The sequence below is a fragment of the Pleurodeles waltl genome, chromosome 4_2, assembly GCF_031143425.1.
Source record: "Pleurodeles waltl isolate 20211129_DDA chromosome 4_2, aPleWal1.hap1.20221129, whole genome shotgun sequence".
Lineage (NCBI taxonomy): Eukaryota > Metazoa > Chordata > Amphibia > Caudata > Salamandridae > Pleurodeles > Pleurodeles waltl.
The window spans coordinates 439,529,046-439,553,039 of NC_090443.1; the positions used below are offsets into that span (position 1 = coordinate 439,529,046).

Sequence of the window (23,994 nt, forward strand, 5' to 3'; positions counted from 1 at the left end):
TCTACTTGTGTTGTACACAGAGAATTCTCATACTAAAAGTGCTGGAGCTACCCCTTACCCTTATGACACAGAGGGAACTGCCTGTGTAATTGTAGAGGCGCGAAAGAGAGCTCAGTGAAAGGGTCATGGAGGCGGCCTGCTTGTGCACCAATGTGGAACATAGTGAGTTCTCAAGGTAAGAGTGATGTGAATAGGTTCCCACTAGTGTGGCTGCCCTTACAAGTGTGGCACAAAGGCAGCTCTTCCAGTGATAATTACAGAGGCAAACCCAAATCAGTGGGGCCAGTATGGGTTCTGCAGAAAAAGCAGTGGAAGTAGACCGCTATCATTGTGGCACTCAGGTAGTTTTCATGGCAAGAAAGATGGAGGGGCCCACTACCTGTGTGGCAGTTCCCTACCAGTGTGTCACAGAGTAGATTAAAGAAGGTGCCCATTAGTAGGGTAGTGGCAGGGGGTAAGGTAGCAACAAAAGTGTGGACCTCACTCCCAGTGTGGAGAAAAGGGTCTTTGGGGGAAGGCCGGTTGCGAAATACTAATTTGTGTGTGAAACAAAGGAAGGCTGAGTGCTTACAAGGATGAAGTTTTATGATGTGGGCCACACATGGCTCTAAATGCAAGTGTAAAGGGCCAGGTTTATCCTTGTCTGCTTTAAGAAACAGACATGCACATTGAGATTGTGTTTGTTGCAGGAAGCTTCCTATGAGTCACCCTTTGAGGACCAAGTGGCTCTTGGTGCTACAACACCTGGCACTGCGCTGCCGCCCCAGCTGGGGCTGAGGCAAGGGCACATTAGCGCTCTCTCACTTTCTTTGCCAATTAATTGGTTGCATTAACATCTGCCAAAGTGGGCTCTTTCCTGGATGCTTTTAAAATTTATGAAATTGGCAAATTTTTTAAGCCATGAATATTGCTGACCTATTGTTATTTGGCCCTATTTTTCATGTTATGTTTCTAAATTCTAAATTGATCAGTTTTAATTTGGTCCATATTTTTGTTTGTTTGCTTGTCAACATGGACATTTCATTGTGTACATTTTAGTATTTCTTGTAAACTTACAGATGTAGAAATGGCAGTTTTGCTTTAGGCTTTGTTAGGGACCGATACTCTTTGAACTGTCAATGGGGAGGGTGCCATGAGGTTACTTTAGCTATTACACAGGTATGTTATTTTGCCTAGGACTGCAGCTTGTGCCCTTTGACTCTGGGCATGCATTTTTATTTTTATATTATTTTAGCAGAAATCTTCTTTGAGTGGAGATGTTTCTCTTATTATCAGCTTGTCCTTTAACACAGACTTCTGTTATTCTTTTCTCTGCACGACATTCTCATTCTTTGCAAGGTTGCACATGATAAGTTAATTATTGCTGCTACAAAGCATTCATCAAGTCCTCAACTCTTAGACACAGAAATATCTGTGTTGTCATGTCAGGACAGTTTTCTCAGAACACCAGATGTTTTATTATAAAACATCTAATTTCCTCCACATGATAGAGGGAAATTCCAACCAGTTGCCATCATACACTGCACACCGCCTTTGCAGTTTCTGCTGAGACCTGCCACAGTCTCTCCCTCCATGTGGGAGAACTCTCAGTAGACCAACAGACCTCTTCTCTACCTGCAAACACAGGTACGGGTGATGGGGTTCTCCCAAGGGGCCTGATGGGCAGATTAGGGCTTACACTTCCATGCTCTTGTAGAGAATCTTAGTAGTGCAGGTAAGGATTTTAGAATTGTTGTTGTGACAGTATGGTGAGACTTTTCTTATGTTTCACTTTCCTAGTCACTGTCTTGCTTTTATTATGTTTTATCACACTCATAATCACAATACATGTTTTTTTACATAGAATGCAGATGATTCAATAAAACATATTGAACCTAGTCCTGCTTCTGTTTTGCCTTTATATGTGTGAGACATATATGACTGAGAGAAAGGGGTAAGATCTGTTCCACCACAATTTCCCAGAGAAATCCTGATGACATGCTAAGGACTGCCACAAATCACCTTTTACTCTCGGGTACACGTGAGGTGCTGCTAGCTGGCCAGAAGGGTTAGGCTGACAGCTGTCACACGGTGCAGGATGAGGCTCAGTCCCTTGTATCTGGTGGCGCTGCTGCCTAAATCTAGCAGTCTCATTATTATAGCAAGAGTATTTTTTACACCAGCAACCTATGTGCTGCACTTTAAGTGGTTCTCCTCAGTGCATGCGGAGGAATCTCATCTCTTCCTTCTCCCCCCTCAGATTAACCTGATATTTTTGATGATCACTCTTCACAAAATGATACGGAACACCTCCGTCCTGAAGCCTGACTCCAGCCGCCTGGATAACATCAAGTAAGTGGTGTGCGTTTGTCTGTTTTGTGTGTTCTTCGCAGTGGTTAGCCCCCTCTAGCCAGAGGCAGCTTCCACAGACCACTCACCTAAATAACAATACTGGACAATACACATGCTCTGTTTCTCACGGTGGAAAGATCAGAATAACTCCCAAAACATTGGGGGCAATTGTCCTGAGGCGTGTGAACCTGGGATGAGGGAAACAGAGAACAAAAAGGTCTGTCAAGTTCAAGCATTTCTGTTGAATGGCCAAGTGTGAGTGAACTTTCCACTTCCTGAAAGGGTTTACATTGACTTTTATATCTAAGATCTTCTGTGAATTAATAACCATCTCCTTACGCGAGACTTAGTTATATGTTGCAATATTTATCCACAAAAATGTTGACATGCAAACATATAGACTCTGTGATATATGTAGGAAAGTACCATCTTGCCTGGCATGTTACCCCCATTTTTCACTGTATATATGTTGTTTTAGTTGTATGTGTCACTGGGACCCTGTTCACCAGGGCCCCAGTGCTCATAAGTGTGCCTGAATGTGTTACCTGTGTAGTGACTAACTGTCTCACTGAGGCTCTGCTAATCAGAACCTCAGTGTTTATGCTCTCTCATTTCTTTCCAAATTGTCACTAACAGGCTAGTGACTATTTTTACCAATTTACATTGGCTTACTGGAACACCCTTATAATTCCCTAGTATATGGTACTGAGGTACCCAGGGTATTTGGGTTCCAGGAGATCCCTATGGGCTGCAGCATTTCTTTTGCCACCCATAGGGAGCTCTGACAATTCTTACACAGGCCTGCCACTGCAGCCTGAGTGAAATAACGTCCACGTTATTTCACAGCCATTTTACACTGCACTTAAGTAACTTATAAGTCACCTATATGTCTAACCTTTACCTGGTAAAGGTTAGGTGCAAAATTACTTAGTGTGAGGGCACCCTGGCACTAGCCAAGGTGCCCCCACATTGTTCAGGGCCAATTTCCCTGACATTGTGAGTGCGGGGACACCATTACACGTGTGCACTACATATAGGTCACTACCTATATGTAGCTTCACAATGGTAACTCCGAATATGGCCATGTAACATGTCTAGGATCATGGAATTGCCCCCTCTATGCCATCCTGGCATAGTTGGCACAATCCCATGATACCAGTGGTCTGTAGCACAGACCCTAGTACTGCCAAACTGCCCTTCCTGGGGTTTCACTGCAGCTGCTGCTGCTGCCAACCCCTCAGACAGGCATCTGCCCTCCTGGGGTCCAGCCAGGCCTGGCCCAGGATGACAGAACAAAGGACTTCCTCTGAGAGAGGGTGTTACACCCTCTCCCTTTGGAAAATGGTGTGAAGGCAGGGGAGGAGTAGCCTCCCCCAGCCTCTGGAAATGCTTTCTTGGGCACAGATGTGCCCAATTCTGCATAAGCCAGTCTACACCGGTTCAGGGGACCCCTTAGCCCTGCTCTGGCGCGAAACTGGACAAAGGAAAGGGGAGTGACCACTCCCCTGACCTGTACCTCCCCTGGGAGGTGCCCAGAGCTCCTCCAGTGTGCTCCAGACCTCTGCCATCTTGGAAACAGAGGTGCTGCTGGCACACTGGACTGCTCTGAGTGGCCAGTGCCACCAGGTGACGTCAAAGACTCCTTCTGATAGGCTCCTTCAGGTGTTGCTAGCCTATCCTCTCTCCTAGGTAGCCAAACCCTCTTTTCTGGCTATTTAGGGTCTGTGGCTCTGGGGAAATTTTAGATAACGAATGCAAGAGCTCAGCCGAGTTCCTCTGCATCTCTCTCTTCACCTTCTGCCAAGGAATCGACTGCTGACCGCGCTGGAAGCCTGCAAACCTGCAACATAGTAGCAAAGACGACTACTGCAACTCTGTAACGCTGATCCTGCCGCCTTCTCGACTGTTTTCCTGGTGGTGCATGCTGTGGGGGTAGTCTGCCTCCTCTCTGCACTAGAAGCTCCGAAGAAATCTCCCGTGGGTCGACGGAATCTTCCCCCTGCAACCGCAGGTACCAAAAAGCTGCATTACCGGTCCCTTGGGTCTCCTCTCAGCACGACGAGCGAGGTCCCTCGAATCCAGCAACTCTGTCCAAGTGACCCCCACAGTCCAGTGACTCTTCAGTCCAAGTTTGGTGGAGGTAAGTCCTTGCCTCACCTCGCTAGACTGCATTGCTGGGAACCGCGACTTTTGCAGCTACTCCGGCCCCTGTGCACTTCCGGCGGAAATCCTTTGTGCACAGCCAAGCCTGGGTCCACGGCACTCTAACCTGCATTGCACGACTTTCTAAGTTGGTCTCCGGCGACGTGGGACTCCTTTGTGTAACTTCGGGTGAGCACCGTTTCACGCATCCTCGTAGTGCCTGTTTCTGCCACTTCACCGGGTGCTACCTGCTGCTAAGAGGGCTCCTTGTCTTGCTCGACGTCCCCTCTACCTCCCGGTCCAATTTGCGACCTCCTGGTCCCTCCTGGGCCACAGCAGCATCCAAAAACGCTAACCGCACGATTTGCAGCTAGCAAGGCTTTTTGGCGTTCTTTCGGCGGGAAAATACTTCTGCACGACTCTCCACGGCGAGAGGGATCCGTCCACCAAAGGGGAAGTCTCTAGCCCTTTTCGTTCCTGCAGAAACCTCAGCTTCTTCTGTCCAGTAGAAGCTTCTTTGCACCCACAGCTGGCATTTCCTGGGCATATGCCCATCTCCGACTTGCTTGTGACTTTTGGACTTGGTCCCCTTGTTCCACAGGTACCCTAGATTGGAAATCCATTGTTGTTGCATTGTTGGTTTGTGTCTTTCCTGCATTATTCCTCTAACACGACTTCTTTGTCCTTAGGGGAACTTTAGTGCACTTTGCACTCAATTTTCAGGGTCTTGGGGTGGGCTATTTTTCTAACCCTCACTATTTTCTAATAGTCCCAGCGACCCTCTACAAGGTCACATAGGTTTGGGGTCCATTCGTGGTTCGCATTCCACTTTTGGAGTATATGGTTTGTGTTGCCCCTATCCCTATGTGTCCCCATTGCATCCTATTGTAACTATACATTGTTTGCACTGTTTTCTAAGACTATACTGCATATTTTTGGTATTGTGTATATATATCTTGTGTATATTTCCTATCCTCTCACTGAGGGTACACTCTGAGATACTTTGGCATATTGTCATAAAAATAAAGTACCTTTATTTTTAGTATAACTGTGTATTGTGTTTTCTTATGATATTGTGCATATGACACTAAGTGGTACTGTAGTAGCTTCACACGTCTCCTAGTTCAGCCTAAGCTGCTCTGCTAAGCTACCATTATCTATCAGCCTAAGCTGCTAGACACCCTATACACTAATAAGGGATAACTGGGCCTGGTGCAAGGTGCAAGTACCCCTTGGTACTCACTACAAGCCAGTCCAGCCTCCTACAATATAGATATGCACATTATTGTCAACATAAGCATCAAGAGGGGAGTGCAAACTTACTACTCTGTACCTATCTCAGCATTATTGTACAAATCAATATCTTGGAGTCTGAATTGTTGCAGGTCTATATTTTATAAGTGGTATTCTGGTACCACACCTCAAGTCTGATTATGGTAATGACTGGAATGAAGCACAGCCTCAACCTTCACTCGGATGAGTCGAGAATGTTCCACAAGGCTAGTGAAGCAAACAGTCCATTGAGTCGCCAATCCAGCAAGAGTTGTAGAGTACCCTGATTTTGATCACCAATAAGTAGCACCAATAGACATAACCTCAAAAGCCCAAAGCATATGACTTAGTAGAGGCACGCAATCAGATTTAGAAAAAATGTACAATTTAAGCTGGGAACCCCTCAGGTTAAACCCCAACTATTTGCTATAGTACACCTGACTGGTTCTCACTTCAAAATACCGACTCTAATTGGTAGGACATTCATCAGTCTGTAACTGTATATTTGTATTCATTGTAAGTGTCCTGATCAATACCTGTGACCGGTATTGTTAACTCCGGTATTGTTAACCCATAGTTAACAATACCGGAGGTCCCATCAATTGAGGAAGTGCGGAATCAATGAGAATTCCTGGTTGATTCCTAAGAATCCCATGAATAATGGAGAATTACCTGGGGAACTGGTGATTCCGGATCAGGTTCCCCCAGTAATAGCTCAATCTGCTCTGCAGTTTCCCCTGGAGATCTTAGTGGCTTCCAATCAAAATCTCTAGGGGGAACATGACTGGTCCATGGAATTTTCCCTGACCTTGCCATTCATAATGAGCACAGTAACTAGCGGTCCCATCAGGAATTCCTAGAAACTAGTGGTGACTGACCTACCGCTCTCTGCTTTTCACTGTGTTCATTCATCCCTCTCCCAGAATGAGCATCCGCAAATTGCCCTTGTTATGTCCCCGAGCCTAATTACATCATTGCTCCTACGCTACCCCATGTGATGCCCAGGCTTACTACCCTGTTACACTTCCACCACCATCCATCCTCTATCCATGTTCTTCCTCCTGATTACAAGTGAGGTTGAAATTCCAGTCCCTGGGCAGCCGCTTCTGATTTCCGGCATCAGAATTATAACTTGTGTGGCAAACGCTGCACCCACCCATTATTTCCAGAGGTAAATTTCCCAGCTCAAACTTATCAAAAATGTATAGGAGGGAAATGGGCACTAAATTGCCATACACACAGGATTTGGTGAATAATGCACCAAATCCGCATGTACTTTCTCATTTTTCTGGGGAATGCTAGGAGTTTGGGGTATTTTCTACACCCCATGAAATGCCACAGCCTAGAGCATCGGTTTTCACTGCAGTACATACCCTCCCACTGTACAGTCCACTTCCAATTGGACTCCTTGTTTCTTGCTTTCAGTCTCCCTCTGCCTAATATCCTCTATAATGCTGCTGTTTTCTTCACGCTCCTCTGTATTGATGTTTCACCTCCTACATCATTTGTTGTGCTAGCATCTTCCTTCCCATAATCCTCTTGGTAACGATGCTGCTCATTTCTCCCCTAAGCTCTTCAGCATCCCTTATCCCCTTTGCATTGACGATTCTCTTTCTGAATCCAATCCCATATGCCCTTTGGTATTAGCACTCTCTCTTACCTCCTTCTATCAATGCTCCTTCCTCCCTCAACTCCTCATCTTTGCTCTCCTGCCTCGCCTACGCTTCCCTCCATCTATGCTCCAGCCCCTTGCTCAGCTAACCTGTTCAGAATGTATTCTTTTTCTGATGACTCCACTATCCTTCCTGGCATTATCTTCTCTTCGTTTTTTATTTAGCGGCACGCTAGCCTAGGCTCCTTGCAATATACGCCAGGCCCAACGCGGAAGTGGCTTTGCATCTGCCATAGCAGCTTTTCACTGGTTGACCGCCTGTCTGGGAAAGATCCTGATTTGCCTTAAACTAAGTACATCCCTGACTTTTTCTATGCATTCACTCGGCACTGGTCCCTTTTTATTTCTCCGGTTGTAATTGATTAATAACTCAGGACTAGTGTGAGATCCTACATAAATAAAATTTAGAGTGGTTGGCTGAGTAAAACACTCTAAACGGCTGGCTTTTGGTGCACCGCTGGTACTGTATGTAGAAGATGGCAGGAGCTTCCTGCTCTTCAGCTGAATTAGCACATCATCCAAACAAAACTAAAAGGTTGATATAATTTTGTGGGTTTTCTAGAAAATGAAGGTTAGCATGCAAATGTTTGCTGTAGCCCAGATACTTATTGATCCCTGTTCCCCATTGGCTATAAGAACTTATTTTGCCAAGTTGACCGACAGTGTAGGCCCCACACCACTGACTTCACAGGCCAGTAAGACGATGCAGTGGGAAAGGGATGAGCAGGGTGGCCAAGGACTGTTGCTGCACCATGTCATACATGGGACACAGGCAGTGGCTACAGAGCCAACACCTTGACATTTTAACAGTTTTAGAAGATCCTTACTGACTGTATAGACCACACCCTCAATAATCACACAGACCAGTACACTGTGAGCGAACAAGAGGGTCCTTCAATGGCCATAGAGACCTGACCACTGTGACAGAAGGAGATGGCTTTCACTAACTATGAAGACAGATGGAGATGGTCATACTGAATATAAACAAAAAAACACTCAACACAAGGGGGTCCTCATACTGACCACAGACAACCACGCCATGAATTAAGGGGAGGTACCTCACTGACCATAGAGTCCAACACCCCGTGATAGAAGTAGAGGCGACCCACAGCTCAGAGAGAACAACAACTTCTGACCGGAAAAGTTTTTAGTTCTTATAGTGACTTTAGAGTCTGAGAACAGGAGGAGCCCTGACTGGTAGCAGGATTCTAGGGTCCAAACAACATAGGGTCAACTATGTTATTCATGAGTAATTTGCTAGCATGTAACACTGGAAAGCACCGTCATGTCCAAATGGGTTTGAAAAGCAGCAGGAATCCGGAGTTCACACTGACCTAATAAAGGGGCTCCAACAGCAAATACGGCGGGTTTCCATTGTCACATGAGGATGTGCATCCTGATTTTGCTAAAAAAAAAAAAAGCTCCAAAGTAATTTTAAAAGAGGTGTATTTTATTCTCCATTCTTCCATATATTTGTTTGGCCTTCTTTTTTTGCCTCTTTTCTTTCTCTCTCTGTGGTTTCTTTATTCATTCATTATCTCGCTCATCTTTCCTTGCCTTTCGGTGGTGTTTGTGTTTCTTATGTATCCGTTCTCTCTCTCTCTGTTCGTGTTGCAGATCCTGGGCACTGGGAGCGATAGCCCTCCTCTTCCTTCTTGGACTCACCTGGGCCTTTGGTCTCCTCTTCATTAACAAGGAGTCCATCGTCATGGCGTACTTGTTTACCACCTTCAATGCTTTCCAGGGAATGTTCATCTTCATATTTCACTGTGCCCTGCAAAAGAAGGTAACTTACATGCTACTATCCATAAAATAGTGTTAACCCCATGCACTGTGTTTGGCCATGTCTCCATTGATACCTACACTCAAACCACACGCGGTGAGGGCCTGTAGTACCCATACGCTCCCCATCAATGGCTGTGCTGCTGGCTTATTCAGAGAACAACTCAACAAATCATCTAATGCCTAATTTGCCACGGTTAATTTAACTGGGGATTCGGATTGGCTCCTGTAGCCACATACTATGAATAAATTACCTCTATTTAAAAGCAACCAGCCACCAGTTGGTTTGTGAGATCCTATATAAAGTAAAATTCAGAGTGGCTGTACTGAGTAAAACACTCTAAACGGTTGGGATTTGGGGCACACCTGGTAATGTATGAGGAAGATGGCATTGCCTGGATAGCCATAATCCCACAGCATCATCTGTTGCTAGTGAATCAACAAGCCCAAAACCAAACATGTACACTGCCACAGTCACTGACCACGATCTGTTATGGATAGACTACACCTACACGACACCAACCGAGGCAACTAGAACACTCCACTGTCCTCCATTATAATGCTATGGCCCTCTTTACTAGTGACCAGATGTTACGTGCCGTATTTATTGCACCTGATAAATGCAGATACCCTGGGGCATTTGATTTATCGTGTACGATAAATAGCACCTATTACGAGTTTTTGGGGAGTAACCTGAATCTCGGTTTTTACTGTGCCAAAATCAACAAGTCATGGTAAAAGCAGTACTGTTTTCACCTGTTAGATTCTGGAAGGTTTGAGCTGCGGACATTTAACAAAGGATGAGGTATATAATGCACTCAATAATTACAGGGTGTGGTAAAGTACAACTCAGCTCAGAATTCTAACCTTTCAGTTGGGACAAAAGTCTTCAGCATGGCTTTGTCCAAATTCTGCTGACTGGTCCTGTGTGTTTTTTCTGGATAGCCCTGTGTGTTTTCTCCCTGGAGGACTGGACAGTGATGCATCCACACTGGACATACCCCTGTTTTAAAGATGTGAAAAATAGATCTGGTTCTAGAAGCAGGAAGGCACCCACAGTTCATCCCTCTTTGCAAGGATGGATACTATCCCCTCCCATGAACTAAGTGTTGACTTACAGTGGTGGTAGCATAATCTATAGGCAGGAAGCAAGTCTGCTGGCTCTAGTCAGAGGACAGTCAACCAGCTCCACATGGGCAAAGTATGTGTAGCGTAGGTAAATGAGGATCATCTTTCGAGGATCATTTTGGAGCTTCTTTATTTTTATTCAGTGAAGCAAGTGAGAAGTGGGTTAACAAATGCTGACCTAAGTACCTTCCTTTTCTTCCTTTGTCGACCTCTGTAGCCTCGCATACCTCAGGCATTATGAAAGAATGAATGAAAGACAGATTTGTAGAGACACTCTGCAAACCTTCCTTTTATTCATTCTATCTTTCATGATGCCTCAGATATGCATGAGAGGCTTCTCAGCAAGCGTGTGTATGTGTGTGTGTGTGTGATTGGTATTGTATGTGGACCTGAGTGAATGATTGCTGGACTCAACTTGAGCTTCTAAAGATATTTATTGCCTTTGCAAGAGGGTGCTGGTATCAATCTTGGTCACAGGAGGCTCCATGTACACCTCTCCTGTCCCCTGCCCCAATCCAAATGTTTCTGTGGGTGAGGGACATGGTGGTTACCCAGTGATGCCCTTTCTTTACCGTCAGTCACAATTATTTTGCCAGAGTAGAACTACCCTGGCCCAACCTTTTGATGGATATCTGCATTTCTTTAAAAATGGCCTTCTGTTTGAAGAATGACCCTGAGATGAGATAATAATGCCAAGCTGTGACCCTCCAAGATTGTAGGAGCTCCTGAAGGTATGACATTTGCAGACCACTTAGTTGGCTAGGTCACCCAAGGTCTCATCAACCAAAACAGTGTTCAACATTTCTACTATACTGCATTTCTAGTATACTGCTGACCAGTATAGAGCCAGTGGTTAGACTGTTGTGATGGTTGACATTTTCCCTCCAGGTGGGGTTATTTTTGCAGAGGGAGACATACCAGTTTACTGGAGACCTGTACTGTCCTTGCAAGGACTGATCTGCTTTGCAGCCCTTCACAGCACAGCCATGCTGGCCCAGGTGTGTTATATACATGTTTAGAATACATAAAAATAAATAATGAACTTGGAATCCAGAGACGGGTCATTGATGAGCAGTTACTGGGCCACCCTAGCTTGGCAGTCTCTGGAGACTCAAAGAAGGTTAACTACCAAGGGTCGTATTATACAAAGTGCCCTGGGGGGCACAATTGGCGTTTGTGTCTGGTTTACTTGTTTATTGTTGTCTGGTGCAATTGTCTGTTTAGGGATGAGCACATGCAAGCGCTCTGGACCATGTTGTAATCTCTCTGTGGGCTTCTAACAACGCCCATGTCACGCCTGTCACCTTAATTAGTTTGTGGGCTTGCCTTTTAAAAATCGATTGATTCTATTTGTGAAAGGCATGCATACGTCATGCCTTTTCTGGTGTTTAGCCCTCCTTGAGCGCACCAGTAAACTATTGAAAACATACAAGGCTCTGTGTTGTCAGCTGGTTTCTAGACTACTTTATCTTTTCATTTCCTGCACAACACGAACTCACTGGGCAGAAGTTGTGCGCTTTGCAAGACATCGACCCTGTTACATGGATAATTGCACTTTTGCCGATAAGTTTCACTGCGAGTGAACTTCTGTTTCCTTTTCTGTGTCTCGTTCACACTCATGGCGACCATCGCCTCGCATATGTGAAACTGTTTTACTTTTCATTATTAGTTTAAGTGGCAAGAAAAGTCCGGTTAAGAGCTTACAATGCTAATAGCTGTAACGCGAGCAAGCATGAGACCCGTTGCATTGCAAATGTTTGTTTACCTCTTGCAGCTCCTGCGTTTAGGTTAAGGTGGGTTTGATTGCTAGTTCTTCCTCTTGCAGCTCCAGTGTTTTGCTGATCGGAGTGGTTGCTTGGTTTGTGTTTTGTAGGGCCAATTTTCACTGACGCAGGACATGTTCCTTTGATGCTGTACAAAGCTGTACGGTTTGGGCTGCTGGCCTTTCATTTACCTGCTACAGGTTGGAAGCCGTGCCACTCGAAGATGCGCCGTTGCCTTGGGCGCTCTCTTTCACAGATGGCCGATTCAGCTGTCTCCGCCTTCGCCCAAACCAAAGCACAGGAGGCAAAGGTGGTTTCATCTGTTTAAGCAGCACCTGCGAGTAATTATGAGTTCTTGGCAAGCTCCTCACCCTTTGGCAGCACATCCGAGCACTCGACAAGGCAAGCTTTCCCGGCACTTACCCTTGCAAGAAGAGGGAAGTGCTGGAAGCAGAGTGGCGGAGCACTTGGCCACCCCCACTGTGCTTGGAATGTAAGCAGCCGCCAGGCGTCCATGGTCTTACTGCAGAGAGAAAGGAAAGACTCTGCTTGGTTCTGTTGTGCCTCCTCGGAGTCTGTTTGTTGTAACAGATAAACAGTAGAATATTGTGGTATACCTGCTGTAGTGGGCATGTGCAAGGGGGCGAGTTCATATCTAAGCATAAGTGGTGCTGAATGTACTGTTTGCTGTGCTTAATTTGTGCCGGTGCTTACAGACGGAGGGTACTGGCACTCATGTTTGGGGTCCGGCCCAGACTTATTTTTCATCATCTCACTTTCACCCAGAGCAAGAGCTAAAGAGGTCAAAAGAGGGCAAAAATGTAACAGAATATAAAGGAAAACAGTGGCTAAGCGAGAAAGCAGAGATGAAAGAGAATCTGCAAGAGTGAGAAAGATGGCGGTAGGGTAATGGAAGCGAGACATGAGGTGAAATCAAAACTAGGCAGCCTTGGATTGTGGTAACCCCAGCACCCAGCAATGGCAGTAGCATGTTCCAAAGAAAAACATGGGGTAGCTGCACAATTTTTGTTAAGTACTGTAGATCTCAGTGCAACTTAATACCCCAGCATTGTACAACACACTTGTCCTTTCAAATAACACAATTGACCAGTGCTCTAAATGGGCAGGTTCTGAGGACCTGCACTTCTCAACACTGCAATGCATTCAGTGGGAGAGTACCGATCCTTCTGTTGAAGAAACAGGCACTTTGAATAGTGATTACTTTCATTCCTATATTTCCATTTAAACTTCAGCCCATAACTCCTGCGGATTAAAAAGGTATAAATTGGGGACTACCTAATCAACCAGCAAAAGCCATTGTTATCTGTGTCCACAGCCTCCTCTGATTTCAGCCCAATTCCTTAGTGTAGAGGGAGCGATTGGTTTCACCATGGTATTACCCACATGTACAGTTATCCTACATCAGTGCTGTCCCCTTTCTTCTCCCTATGCCGCTTCATCCAATAAAGATCCACGCTTCGTTTCCAGGTACACAAGGAGTATAGCAAGTGCCTGCGCCACTCGTACTGCTGTGTGCGGAGCCCACCAGGAGGCGCCCATGGTTCCCTCAAGACCTCGGCCATGAGAAGCAACAACCGCTACTACACCGGGACGCAGGTATGTCACTGCTGAGCTGGTCCTTGCAGGCCACTGCATCAAACCAACTGAGAGGAAGGGAAGGAGGTAGAAGGTGTTATCCTCAAATAGTGCCACTTGCCACCTAGGTCATTGGACACTCCTCCCCTTCTCATCCAAGGTTGAAGATGCAGTGTAAGCCAGAGATTTCTGGTCATTGCAGTGTTTTTAAGGCTTATTGGGCTGGAGTTTTTCATGTGTCTACAAGACATTGTCAAAGAATAGGTTTTGTCCGTTGTTGACTTATTTGGCATGCTGCTGTGTGTGTGGAGTGGGGCCTTGGCAGGGAAGTGTGTGGCCTTTGCTCAATGGTTTATATTGAGCACCAAACTTCACAGGCTTGCAGACACGGCTGGTGTTGCCAATGCCAGAAAGTAAGGAACTGACAGGTAGGACAAACCATTGAAGTCCATTGGCCCATGGTATGGCGCCATACAGAGGTGCATACAGAGTTGCTTAAGTATAATATTTTCCAGCATGAACCTTGTCCATGTGAGACATGCCATGGTAGAATGTTTTAATCTCTTACTATAATGGAGTAGTCCTCCACCAGCCTTCGCTGGCATTGGATAGGTGGAAGAAGGTGACCGCCACGTGTAGGATAGCTTGGTTTCTGTGACTTCAGGGATGCTGTTGCTCAGAAAATGCTTAGTTCGAGCTACTCAGTAAAATTTCATTCTATGTGGTCCATTGAAATAAAGATATGGCTCAGGGACTAGAGTGTAACTGGTCAGAGGGCTGGGGTAGCATCAGTCATATGCTGGGAGGGTTGTAGGTTATATTGATTAGTTAGATCTCGAGTTCACTCTGACCTCATTTCAAGCAGCTTTCTAGAGCCACGATCAAGGATTCCATCTTATCGGGGATCCATTACATGTCATTGGTGCCCTCTTTGCAGATATCGGTATGGAATATTGCACAGTTACAGTGACGCAGGCCCCGGCTGGCATCTGAAAACACTACAGTGGGAGCCTTGCTGAAATACAAGAACGTATGAGGTCATAGGAGTATCATCCAAGCATGTTGTAGCATTCAACAATAATAGAGGCACACCAATGCCCTTTTTATGCTGAAGCTTTCCGTTCGTCCATCCACAATACCAACCAACTCAAAAACCAGTGAGCAGACTGCAAGCAAGGTGGAGCATGGGAAGACATAGGGGCCTATTAACATAGGCATCTTGGAGTATGTAAAGAAGTACTCTTGGTACAAACGAAAGGGAATGTGGCCACTTTGCTGTGCACATGCAGGAGTACGTAAGAGAGCACTCCTGTTGTACTACTTCCCGTCCCCAAACATGTTTTGGTTCTGCAGTCTTTTGCCAAAGCACAGAATTCATGATACAGAGAAATTTCAACATTAAATAAATAGATCTCTACAAAATTTCCGACCTGCACCAAAATACCACCATCAGACTCTTTCCCGGAAATATGCGGGGACTTGAGCTGAAAAAGTATATTACCCCAGCCTTAAGATATGTGGGTTGTCAGTCTGGCTGTGTTCAGGAAAAATACAGGTCAGCGTTTTGTAAAGTGGTATGTATGCAAGGTCGATATTTTAGCAGCGTACATTTTGCAGTAGGTATTTTTGAATAATATATTTTTACACTCTGTTTCAGGTGTAACTGATGCCGGGCATAGATCTCTGTAGCAGAGGCCTAGTATGTGGCATCGCTGCCGTCAGTATTGCTGAGTCTTGTCTAACTTGGAGAGCTTTGCTTCTTTTCATCTGATCTAGTGAAATGCAACACCTGACCAGACAGTATTTACTCCAGATTAGAGATGTACTTAGCCACACCATTAGCGAGAAAAGTGAATATTATACTGGAAGATAAAGCAGGGGCCATGTGTGCTGACTGAATGTCTGGGGATGTGACCACACGTACTAGAAGAGACGCCTGGTCAGGATTCTGGGGTGTCCTTCAGGAACAGCTTCTTGTATTAATAGGAGCCTGCTTGGCACGAGCGACTCCGGCTCGTCTCATGATTGTTTTTTAATGCCCACAGAGTCGAATCAGACGAATGTGGAATGACACCGTTCGGAAGCAGACCGAGTCCTCCTTCATGGCCGGTGATATCACCAGCACGCCGACATTGAACCGTGGTGAGTAGCGTGGTCCCTTTTCTACTTCCCACTGCTGGCCTTCTACACGCAGTCTTCATCCAAAGTCCTGGAGAATGCGGTTAAGGGTCTTCACCCACATCTGAAGATGATCAGATTACACTTTGCCACGCTAAGGCAGAGCAAAGGAGCACCCCAGCATCAAAAGTGTGGTCAAAAATGTGGTCAAATTGTGGTTGTCAAAAGTTCACAATATATTTCACAGATATGCATAACTATAGCTGTCCGTGAACCTAAGCACGCCCACCACCGCATTCAGCAAACTCAATAGATTGAAAAAGCACCAAACGGATTTCCCACAAACCTCGCAGATCAGAGGAAGACTCCAAGAGCCCTTCTTCTTACTGTCAAAGTAAGTGTCAAAAGGGGCCGAAACAAAGCCTTTCAGATCCCGTAACATCCCTTTAGTTCATACACAGCCAGCCACACATGATCCCGGATAAGTGTTATTCAGCATGGCCATGTCCAAATATTCCGAGCACTTGGCATGCTGCTGTTGAGCTCAAAGGGGCGGCATCCTATGCTCATTTAAGTAGCATCTCGAATTGAGAAGGACTGCTCCATATAATCTATAATGGAATAAGAAGCAATTAGGGGAGGGGTCCAAGTGTTGAACCAAAGGAAGAAAGTAAGTCCTGAAAAGAGTTTAATCCTAAAACATTGGTTCCCAAAACATTGTTTTGTTTCCATGAGGGTGTCAGTGTAGTTAATAAATTGGTTTAAAAATATTTTCAGTTTAAGATTTGCTGTAATCCTATTGTTGGGTGGGAGCAAGCATAATTTCAGTTCACCTAGGGTGCCAACAATCATGACAGCGGTCAAGGTTGCAGCGAAAACCACTTGAATATCCAAGATAACTCGATCTCTTTCCTTATTTTCTTATTCCACAGTAATACTTTCAATCACAGCTTGGCTTTTGCCCCTTTTTGTGCTGACCTCTTACTGACCCTCAGCAAGATACATTGGGGGTTATTACAACTTTGGAGGAGGTGTTAATCCGTCCCAAAAGTGACGGTAAAGTGACGGATTTACCACCAGCCGTATTACGAGTTCCATAGGATATAATGGACTGGTAATACGGCTGGTGGTATATCCGTCACTTTACCGTCACTTTTGGGACGGATTAACACCTCCTCCAAAGTTGTAATAACCCCCTTTATCTCCTTGTCTGCCTATCCACAGGCCTTCCAATATTTTGCCAAATATCACTGGCAGCCTACCAATTGGCAGTGGCATTCCACTAGCTGTCAGCCTCCCTCACTTGCACCCTACCAGTGTTCCAGTCACCTTCAAAACCATCCTGCCTTACCCGAATCACCTGTCTCTAAAGTTATGTAAGTTCTCGCAAGTGCCTACCAACCTTTCTGTAACAACCACAAACTTCACATCCAGCGCCAACCTGTATGTCTTAGATTCACAAATATCTCACCAGCACTCTATCTTTATGCATTGTCTCACCTGCACCTATCAGACTGTATCTAAGATTCTTCCACATCTCGCTAGCACCTACCAATTTATCTCTAAAATTCACCAGCATCTTAACAGCACGTGACCGACTGACATCTAATAATTAATGTCTCTCCAACACTTTACTAGCACAAACCTATCTGCAGGGGAGAGCTTTATAATAAGTGCAGCACCAATAGATAACATTTAAGTAGCAAGTTTAATAGATGAAACAAGGTTAAGACAGAGAGGATAGTGAGTTTGAAAAGTAAAGTCTGAAGACATGAGTCTTCAACTTGCTTCTGAATGCCTGGAAGGCCAGGTTCAGTTTGTTATATTCTGGTTCATGTTCCACCGCGTGGGTGCTAGGTAGGTTGAAGGCTTAGTTTACAGCTCGGGTTTCTTAACTGAGGCTATATCAGTCCAATATCAAGTGAAGAAAAATTTATAATTAAACAAAAAACATTATCTGAATGCCCCGCCGCCGCCTACACCACTCCTCTTTCCTTTGCCACAGGCACAGGCTCCCAGCCTGCCCTGCGGTCAATCTGAACGCTGCTGTCATACTGCTGGCAGCATGACAGCAGCGTTCGGATTGGTTGGAGCGCCCAGCATCTGCGCTCCTAGGCAGACCTTGAGGGTCTGCCCGCTCTCTCCAACCTGGCACTACTGGCCAGGTTGGACAGAGCTTAGTGCGCATGTATGTTTGGCCGGCCTGAGATGGACAGCCAAACTTACATGCGTACTGAGGGGGAATGCTGAGCACTCCTACACTACCCTTCTACACTACAACGATAATAAACATAGTTTATTGACGTTATAGTGTAGAAGTTTGGCAGCTGCTGGCGAAGGAGCTACCCATGTTTCTAACCCCGAAAGATTTGGTGTAAGAAACTAGGAAGAAAGCGATCCACAGAGAAGATAAGGTCTTGAGACATTCTTGGTCTGCTGGGGGTGTCACTGGAGAAGTATAAACTCAGTTTTAGCAGGATACGTTTTTAAAAAGAATGTTCTCGTCCTGATATTTAGTTTATTTAGGGCTGTTTTCAAGTGGGTAATGCTGGCTGGATGCAACACTCTCAGATGCAGCTGCATAGCATTATTGTACTGACAAAAAGAGCTGTTTAAGTCCTTTCACCTAGTATTAGGGGCCTCTATATATAAGTTCAACAGGAGGCCCAAAAGAAATGAGACTTGCAGAATGCCCATGAATGGAGTGAAGGTGATTCAAAAGAGAGAAACAGTTGGGCCATTTGAATCTTTCTAACAAAACCCATTCTCCCTGATAGTGTATACTCTAGTTAATTGCCATTGATGGTGTGAAATGCCACCATGAGATCCAGTGTTATCAATGGGCAGGTGTTGCCCTCATCCAGAATGGTAGGTGTGCCATCTAGTGTCTGAGGTCTAGCTGATTCAGTGCTGGTCAAGGGCAGGATCAGACTACAATGTGCTCAACAGATTCAATAATGTGGGCTAGAATTCGAGATGTGGCAGTCTTCTCATGGAGCTTTCTCAGAAAAGAGAGGTCAGCTACTGCTCTGTAGATTGTTAGGGTGAACATTCCCAAACTTTCACCTACATTTAGCGGCATCTCACCATTTACCTACTAATTTGTACCCAACATTCAGACACATCTCAATAGCACCCTACAAGACTGTGTCTCACCAAATATCCATTATCCAGCTCTGTCCACTATCATATGTAGCTTGCAATGAGCACCATAGCACTCACCTCTAACCAAAGTCTACTTGCAGAGCTGTCCCTTATGGAGCCTCTACCAGACATCACATACCACTGGTTCACCAGAAACATTTAGCGATTTTTGGCAAACATTTCCCAGTATCTTTCCAGCATGACAACCTCTCCACAAACTCACTTCACTACTTCACATTCTGAAAGCTGCCCACTAACATAACCAGCAGTTGTGCATCATACCAGTACATTAAGGACACTCTGGCATAAGTAAACTATCGCTACCCCTTAGCAGCCCCTCCCACCTGACATCAACCAATCCAACCTTATAGTGATGTAACTTGCAACACTGTGCAGAGGGGCTCATGCAATCCATTATTAACTCATTGATCATTTGTTATACACTATATGCATGCCAAATGCAGTGGTAATGAATATTAGAAGATTGGAATGTTGGGAGCTCCACTGAAGACTATGAAGTGACTCAGCTAATAATAGCTGATATACGCTTTCTGCCCCAACAGTCTAATGTTTATCTTTTTGTTTTTCCTTTTTAGATTTAGAACATTATACCCTCAGTGGGTGGAATGTTCTAATAGCCTTATAAACCTTCTGCCTCGGGCTTTATCAGTTGTTAAATGCTCTGTCCCTCCCTTTAGGCTCTTGCCCCCAGCTCGAGCCTACAGCTCGGTTTGAGGGACTTTAACAACTGATATAACCTTCAGCATTGGTCTATGAGACTATAATGAGCCACTACGTTGACTATAAGTCCCTAGTCCAATCACAGAGAAGTCTCTTAACCAAGCAAAGCCTCTTTTATCAAAGGTGTAACTGAGCTTAAAGTTTTTAATATTCCTGCAACAGGCAATTAAGTAAACTCATGACTTACAGTGTAAAGCAAATTATTGCATTCCTGGTGTGCACAAAAAAAGAGGAAAGGTATATCTAACTAGTAGAGGAAATTAATAATTTAGGACTTCTGGTGTCTGGCTAGCCAAGCTTCTTTAGGTTTTACATGTGTACAAATATTGCAGAAATTGCAGGTCTTGCTTGTAATGCCCTTTGCATTTGTGGCTGAGATTGTACTGTAGCAAAATGGGGCAACTGTAGTTCACATTCACCCTAGATGGCGAGTTCCTGTCCCACAGTGACCTGCACAAATACTGTACCACCCTCCATTGAGCCCGATCCGTGCTTCCCTAAATTCACACTAATTCCATTGTCATCTTGAGGCACTGTTGCAAGTGACCATGTCAGTTGGGAGGAAGGCTCGTACAGTTATTAAGGAGTGTGACGTTCTGGAACCTTGGGCTCCCTGCACTGTGTAACTAGAAGTGAACTGTAACATTCTGGAAGCTCGCTCATCTTAACCGAAAAGATCGGATAAAAAAGGCTTTGGACAACTTTCCTTGTGCAGACCACTTTCATGGTCTTCCCAAGTGTCTTGAGACCAGTGCCAGCCCTGTGTGATTATTCAGCCACACGATAATTATGCTTGTTGCACATCGATCTACCACTCTGGAAGAATAACATGTATTTTTTCAGTACTAGACAAAAGCAATAGAGATATCCTCTTTTGCTGTCTTTTCCCCCCTCTAGGAACCATGGGTAATCATCTCCTGACCAACCCAGTGTTGCAGACTCGTAGCGGGACCAGCCCTTACAACACTCTGATCGCTGAGTCGGTGGGATTCAACCCGTCTTCACCTCCAGTCTTCAACTCCCCAGGTACAGAATCCAGTCTTGTGTTATGCCCACCACCAATGCCCTCCTCAGCCATGTAGGCCAACCAGTCTCATGCATCACCTCCATGATTGACACTTCTACCAAACTCCCTTGTAAAGGGGAATCTCACTTGCTGTTAAGCAACATCTGTAAAATATATGTCCTGTTAATACATTTACCAATGTAGGGCATGAGCTTATAAGTTCAAGCAAGCACCCCTATCTCTCACAAAGGAGCCTTTCAATAACTGTACAGAAAGGCTATAGAAGAGAGATGTGTGTAGGGAAAGGAGGTAGCAGGTGCAGCAAACATCTCATACCTACAACATACACAGGGGAGGAACCTCATGGGCTAGATCCACCCCAGGCTGAGCGCAAGGTGGAAGAAGTGGGGGCCCTATCTATATCATTCGGCAAGAATTGAATGGGCACCTGCAGCAGAGCCTGTAGTGGGAGACGGTCCAGGCTTAGGGATCAACCGTCGATTGCTGAAGAGGTGTGTTAATGGATATTATCTTTTGAGGAAGTAAAAAGCCAGAATGGGAAGGTATTTCTGATTGTTCTAGGAGAAATATAGTGGCAGTTGAGAGGGGTTAGATGCCCTCTATTGTTGAGAGTTATGGCACCAAAGGGTTTGCATGTCAGGGTGTCTAGAAGCCAGGCCTCTGCCTGCACATGTGTTACCTAAAATTGTGCTTCTTCTGCCTCATGCTAACCTCTTGTCTCTTTTCTTTGTTTTTCTCTCTCTCTCTGTCTTCCTCCTTTCCTTACCACCGGACCTGTGACAGGGAGCTTCCGAGAGTCCAGTACGTCCCTCCTTTCCAGTTCCATTGCGCAGTAATGTTTCCTTCCTTGCTAGTTGGACAGGCTGGGGTTGGGAGGGGAGAGGGCAGAAACTGAGAAGTGAGGTAGAGCAAGGTTGGAAATAGCAGTAGAAGAAGACTGGCAATCTCTGTGACGACGGGCATATCTTCTCCGTGTAAGGCTCATTTGTGCATTGAGTTACTAGTACTATCAGAGTTCCGTACATCTCCGTCTCCACCGTCACCTAATGGACCGTTATTGGAGCTCTGTATCAATTCTGGCAAATTACAGCTCAAATTTCTTGGATCCGTTCCCCGTGCTTTAAATAAGCAATACGAGTAAATGGGTACATAGGTTGGTCGTGATTGGATATAAAAGACTGGTATTAATGAGGTATGGCTCCTCACAGCAAAGGTATGGGAAATACAGCTTGGTAGTAATGGAGTATGAGGCCTGGGATTAACAGAGAATAGTGCCTCGTAATACTAGTAATGGAGTATCTGACTTCTGGAGCCCGCATGTATTGGGGTACATGACCCAGTTACCCTGTAGTGTAGTATCCAAGTCAGTCCATACTAAGCCAATGCAAGTGGATGTTAAGAAAGTCAACTTTACAAAAAATGGTGCTATGTCAGAGGTGCGCGCAGGGAGGAGTGGTTCAGTAGAGTAGAGGAAACAAACAAAGTTAAAGAGATTCGTAAGAAACAATTCAGACTCTCAAGCTAGAGAAATACTGCAGTAAATTTAGGGCAGAGTACCAAAAGTAGAGTGGTGGTTGATGGGAAGGAGTGTAAGTGAGCTATGTACCAAGCATTATGAAAACAGTGACAAGCTGAAAGAAAATAAAGCAAGTTTTTGATACATTAGCTAGGGGATAGAAGAGTTGAGTTGTACGCATGAAAGGGATGCAGAAAGGTTTGTGGTGGAAAGCAGGAATGGCCAGGTTATTTACCAACTATGTCCGTGAAGTGTACACAGTACAATGTTTTGACGCTTGCCCAAAGTTCCGCTGAAAATGCTTCAAATGGGAGGCAAAAAGTTGTGAAAGGATTTACTTGATTAAATGGATCCAAGATGATGTAGTTGAACAGCGTAAATCATAAAATAATACAAGAGCATAGTTCATAGTAGAAACACCACCGACAACCTAGTTCAGCTTCTCAAGCAGACATGCTAGTAGTTGAGGACTACAAAAGAGACAATGTTGTGATAACCTAGTAAAATGGAAATATGGGCGAGGGCAATTATAGGCCAGTAATGTTGACGCTGATAAGGGGATAATTAAGATAAAATGTAAGAAATCAAAACTGGTGCAATCACCTAGTGACAGAATCTAAGGCAGCATGAAGTATTGCTAGACATATCATATAGATGCATCTGAAGCCGTATTCTAAGACCCGATGAAAGGAGAGGGACGGATGTGGGCAACTTAGGCCTCATCAGGGTCTCTGGTGTTGTTCTACATAGAAGGCTGTAAAGGTGGCCAAGCAACCTAGCTGAGGGCTGCAGGGTGACGAGCCAGAACTGACAAAGTAATAGGAGGCAGAAAGTTCAGAAGACTGGAGAGAATGGTGCCACTGGGTCAGGAATTATCCTTTTCTCCCTATTGCCTCCATATGCCACTACAGGGAGTGCAGAATTATTAGGCAAATAAGTATTTTGACCACATCATCCTCTTTATGCATGTTGTCTTACTCCAAGCTGTATAGGCTCGAAAGCCTACTACCAATTAAGCATATTAGGTGATGTGCATCTCTGTAATGAGAAGGGGTGTGGTCTAATGACATCAACACCCTATATCAGGTGTGCATAATTATTAGGCAACTTCCTTTCCTTTGGCAAAATGGGTCAAAAGAAGGACTTGACAGGCTCAGAAAAGTCAAAAATAGTGAGATATCTTGCAGAGGGATGCAGCACTCTTAAAATTGCAAAGCTTCTGAAGCGTGATCATCGAACAATCAAGCGTTTCATTCAAAATAGTCAACAGGGTCGCAAGAAGCGTGTGGAAAAACCAAGGCGCAAAATAACTGCCCATGAACTGAGAAAAGTCAAGCGTGCAGCTGCCACGATGCCACTTGCCACCAGTTTGGCCATATTTCAGAGCTGCAACATCACTGGAGTGCCCAAAAGCACAAGGTGTGCAATACTCAGAGACATGGCCAAGGTAAGAAAGGCTGAAAGACGACCACCACTGAACAAGACACACAAGCTGAAACGTCAAGACTGGGCCAATAAATATCTCAAGACTGATTTTTCTAAGGTTTTATGGACTGATGAAATGAGAGTGAGTCTTGATGGGCCAGATGGATGGGCCCGTGGCTGGATTGGTAAAGGGCAGAGAGCTCCAGTCCGACTCAGACGCCAGCAAGGTGGAGGTGGAGTACTGGTTTGGGCTGGTATCATCAAAGATGAGCTTGTGGGGCCTTTTCGGGTTGAGGATGGAGTCAAGCTCAACTCCCAGTCCTACTGCCAGTTCCTG

At 45.1% G+C, this 23,994-nt stretch overlaps 1 protein-coding gene across 2 annotated transcripts in view; it reads left to right on the forward strand.

Moving 5' to 3' along the window:
* Positions 1–23,994, forward strand: part of ADGRL1 (adhesion G protein-coupled receptor L1) — a 561,888-nt gene that overhangs the window by 532,386 nt on the left and 5,508 nt on the right. Inside the window, exons 17-22 of one of the 2 annotated variants that reach the window (XM_069231717.1) lie at positions 2,240–2,331; positions 9,035–9,203; positions 13,579–13,707; positions 15,732–15,828; positions 20,587–20,715; positions 21,500–21,548. In XM_069231717.1, the coding sequence (XP_069087818.1) occupies positions 2,240–2,331; positions 9,035–9,203; positions 13,579–13,707; positions 15,732–15,828; positions 20,587–20,715; positions 21,500–21,548 (665 nt within the window). The remainder of the gene's footprint in view (positions 1–2,239; positions 2,332–9,034; positions 9,204–13,578; positions 13,708–15,731; positions 15,829–20,586; positions 20,716–21,499; positions 21,549–23,994) is intronic. The other variant, XM_069231716.1, reaches the window with a different exon arrangement.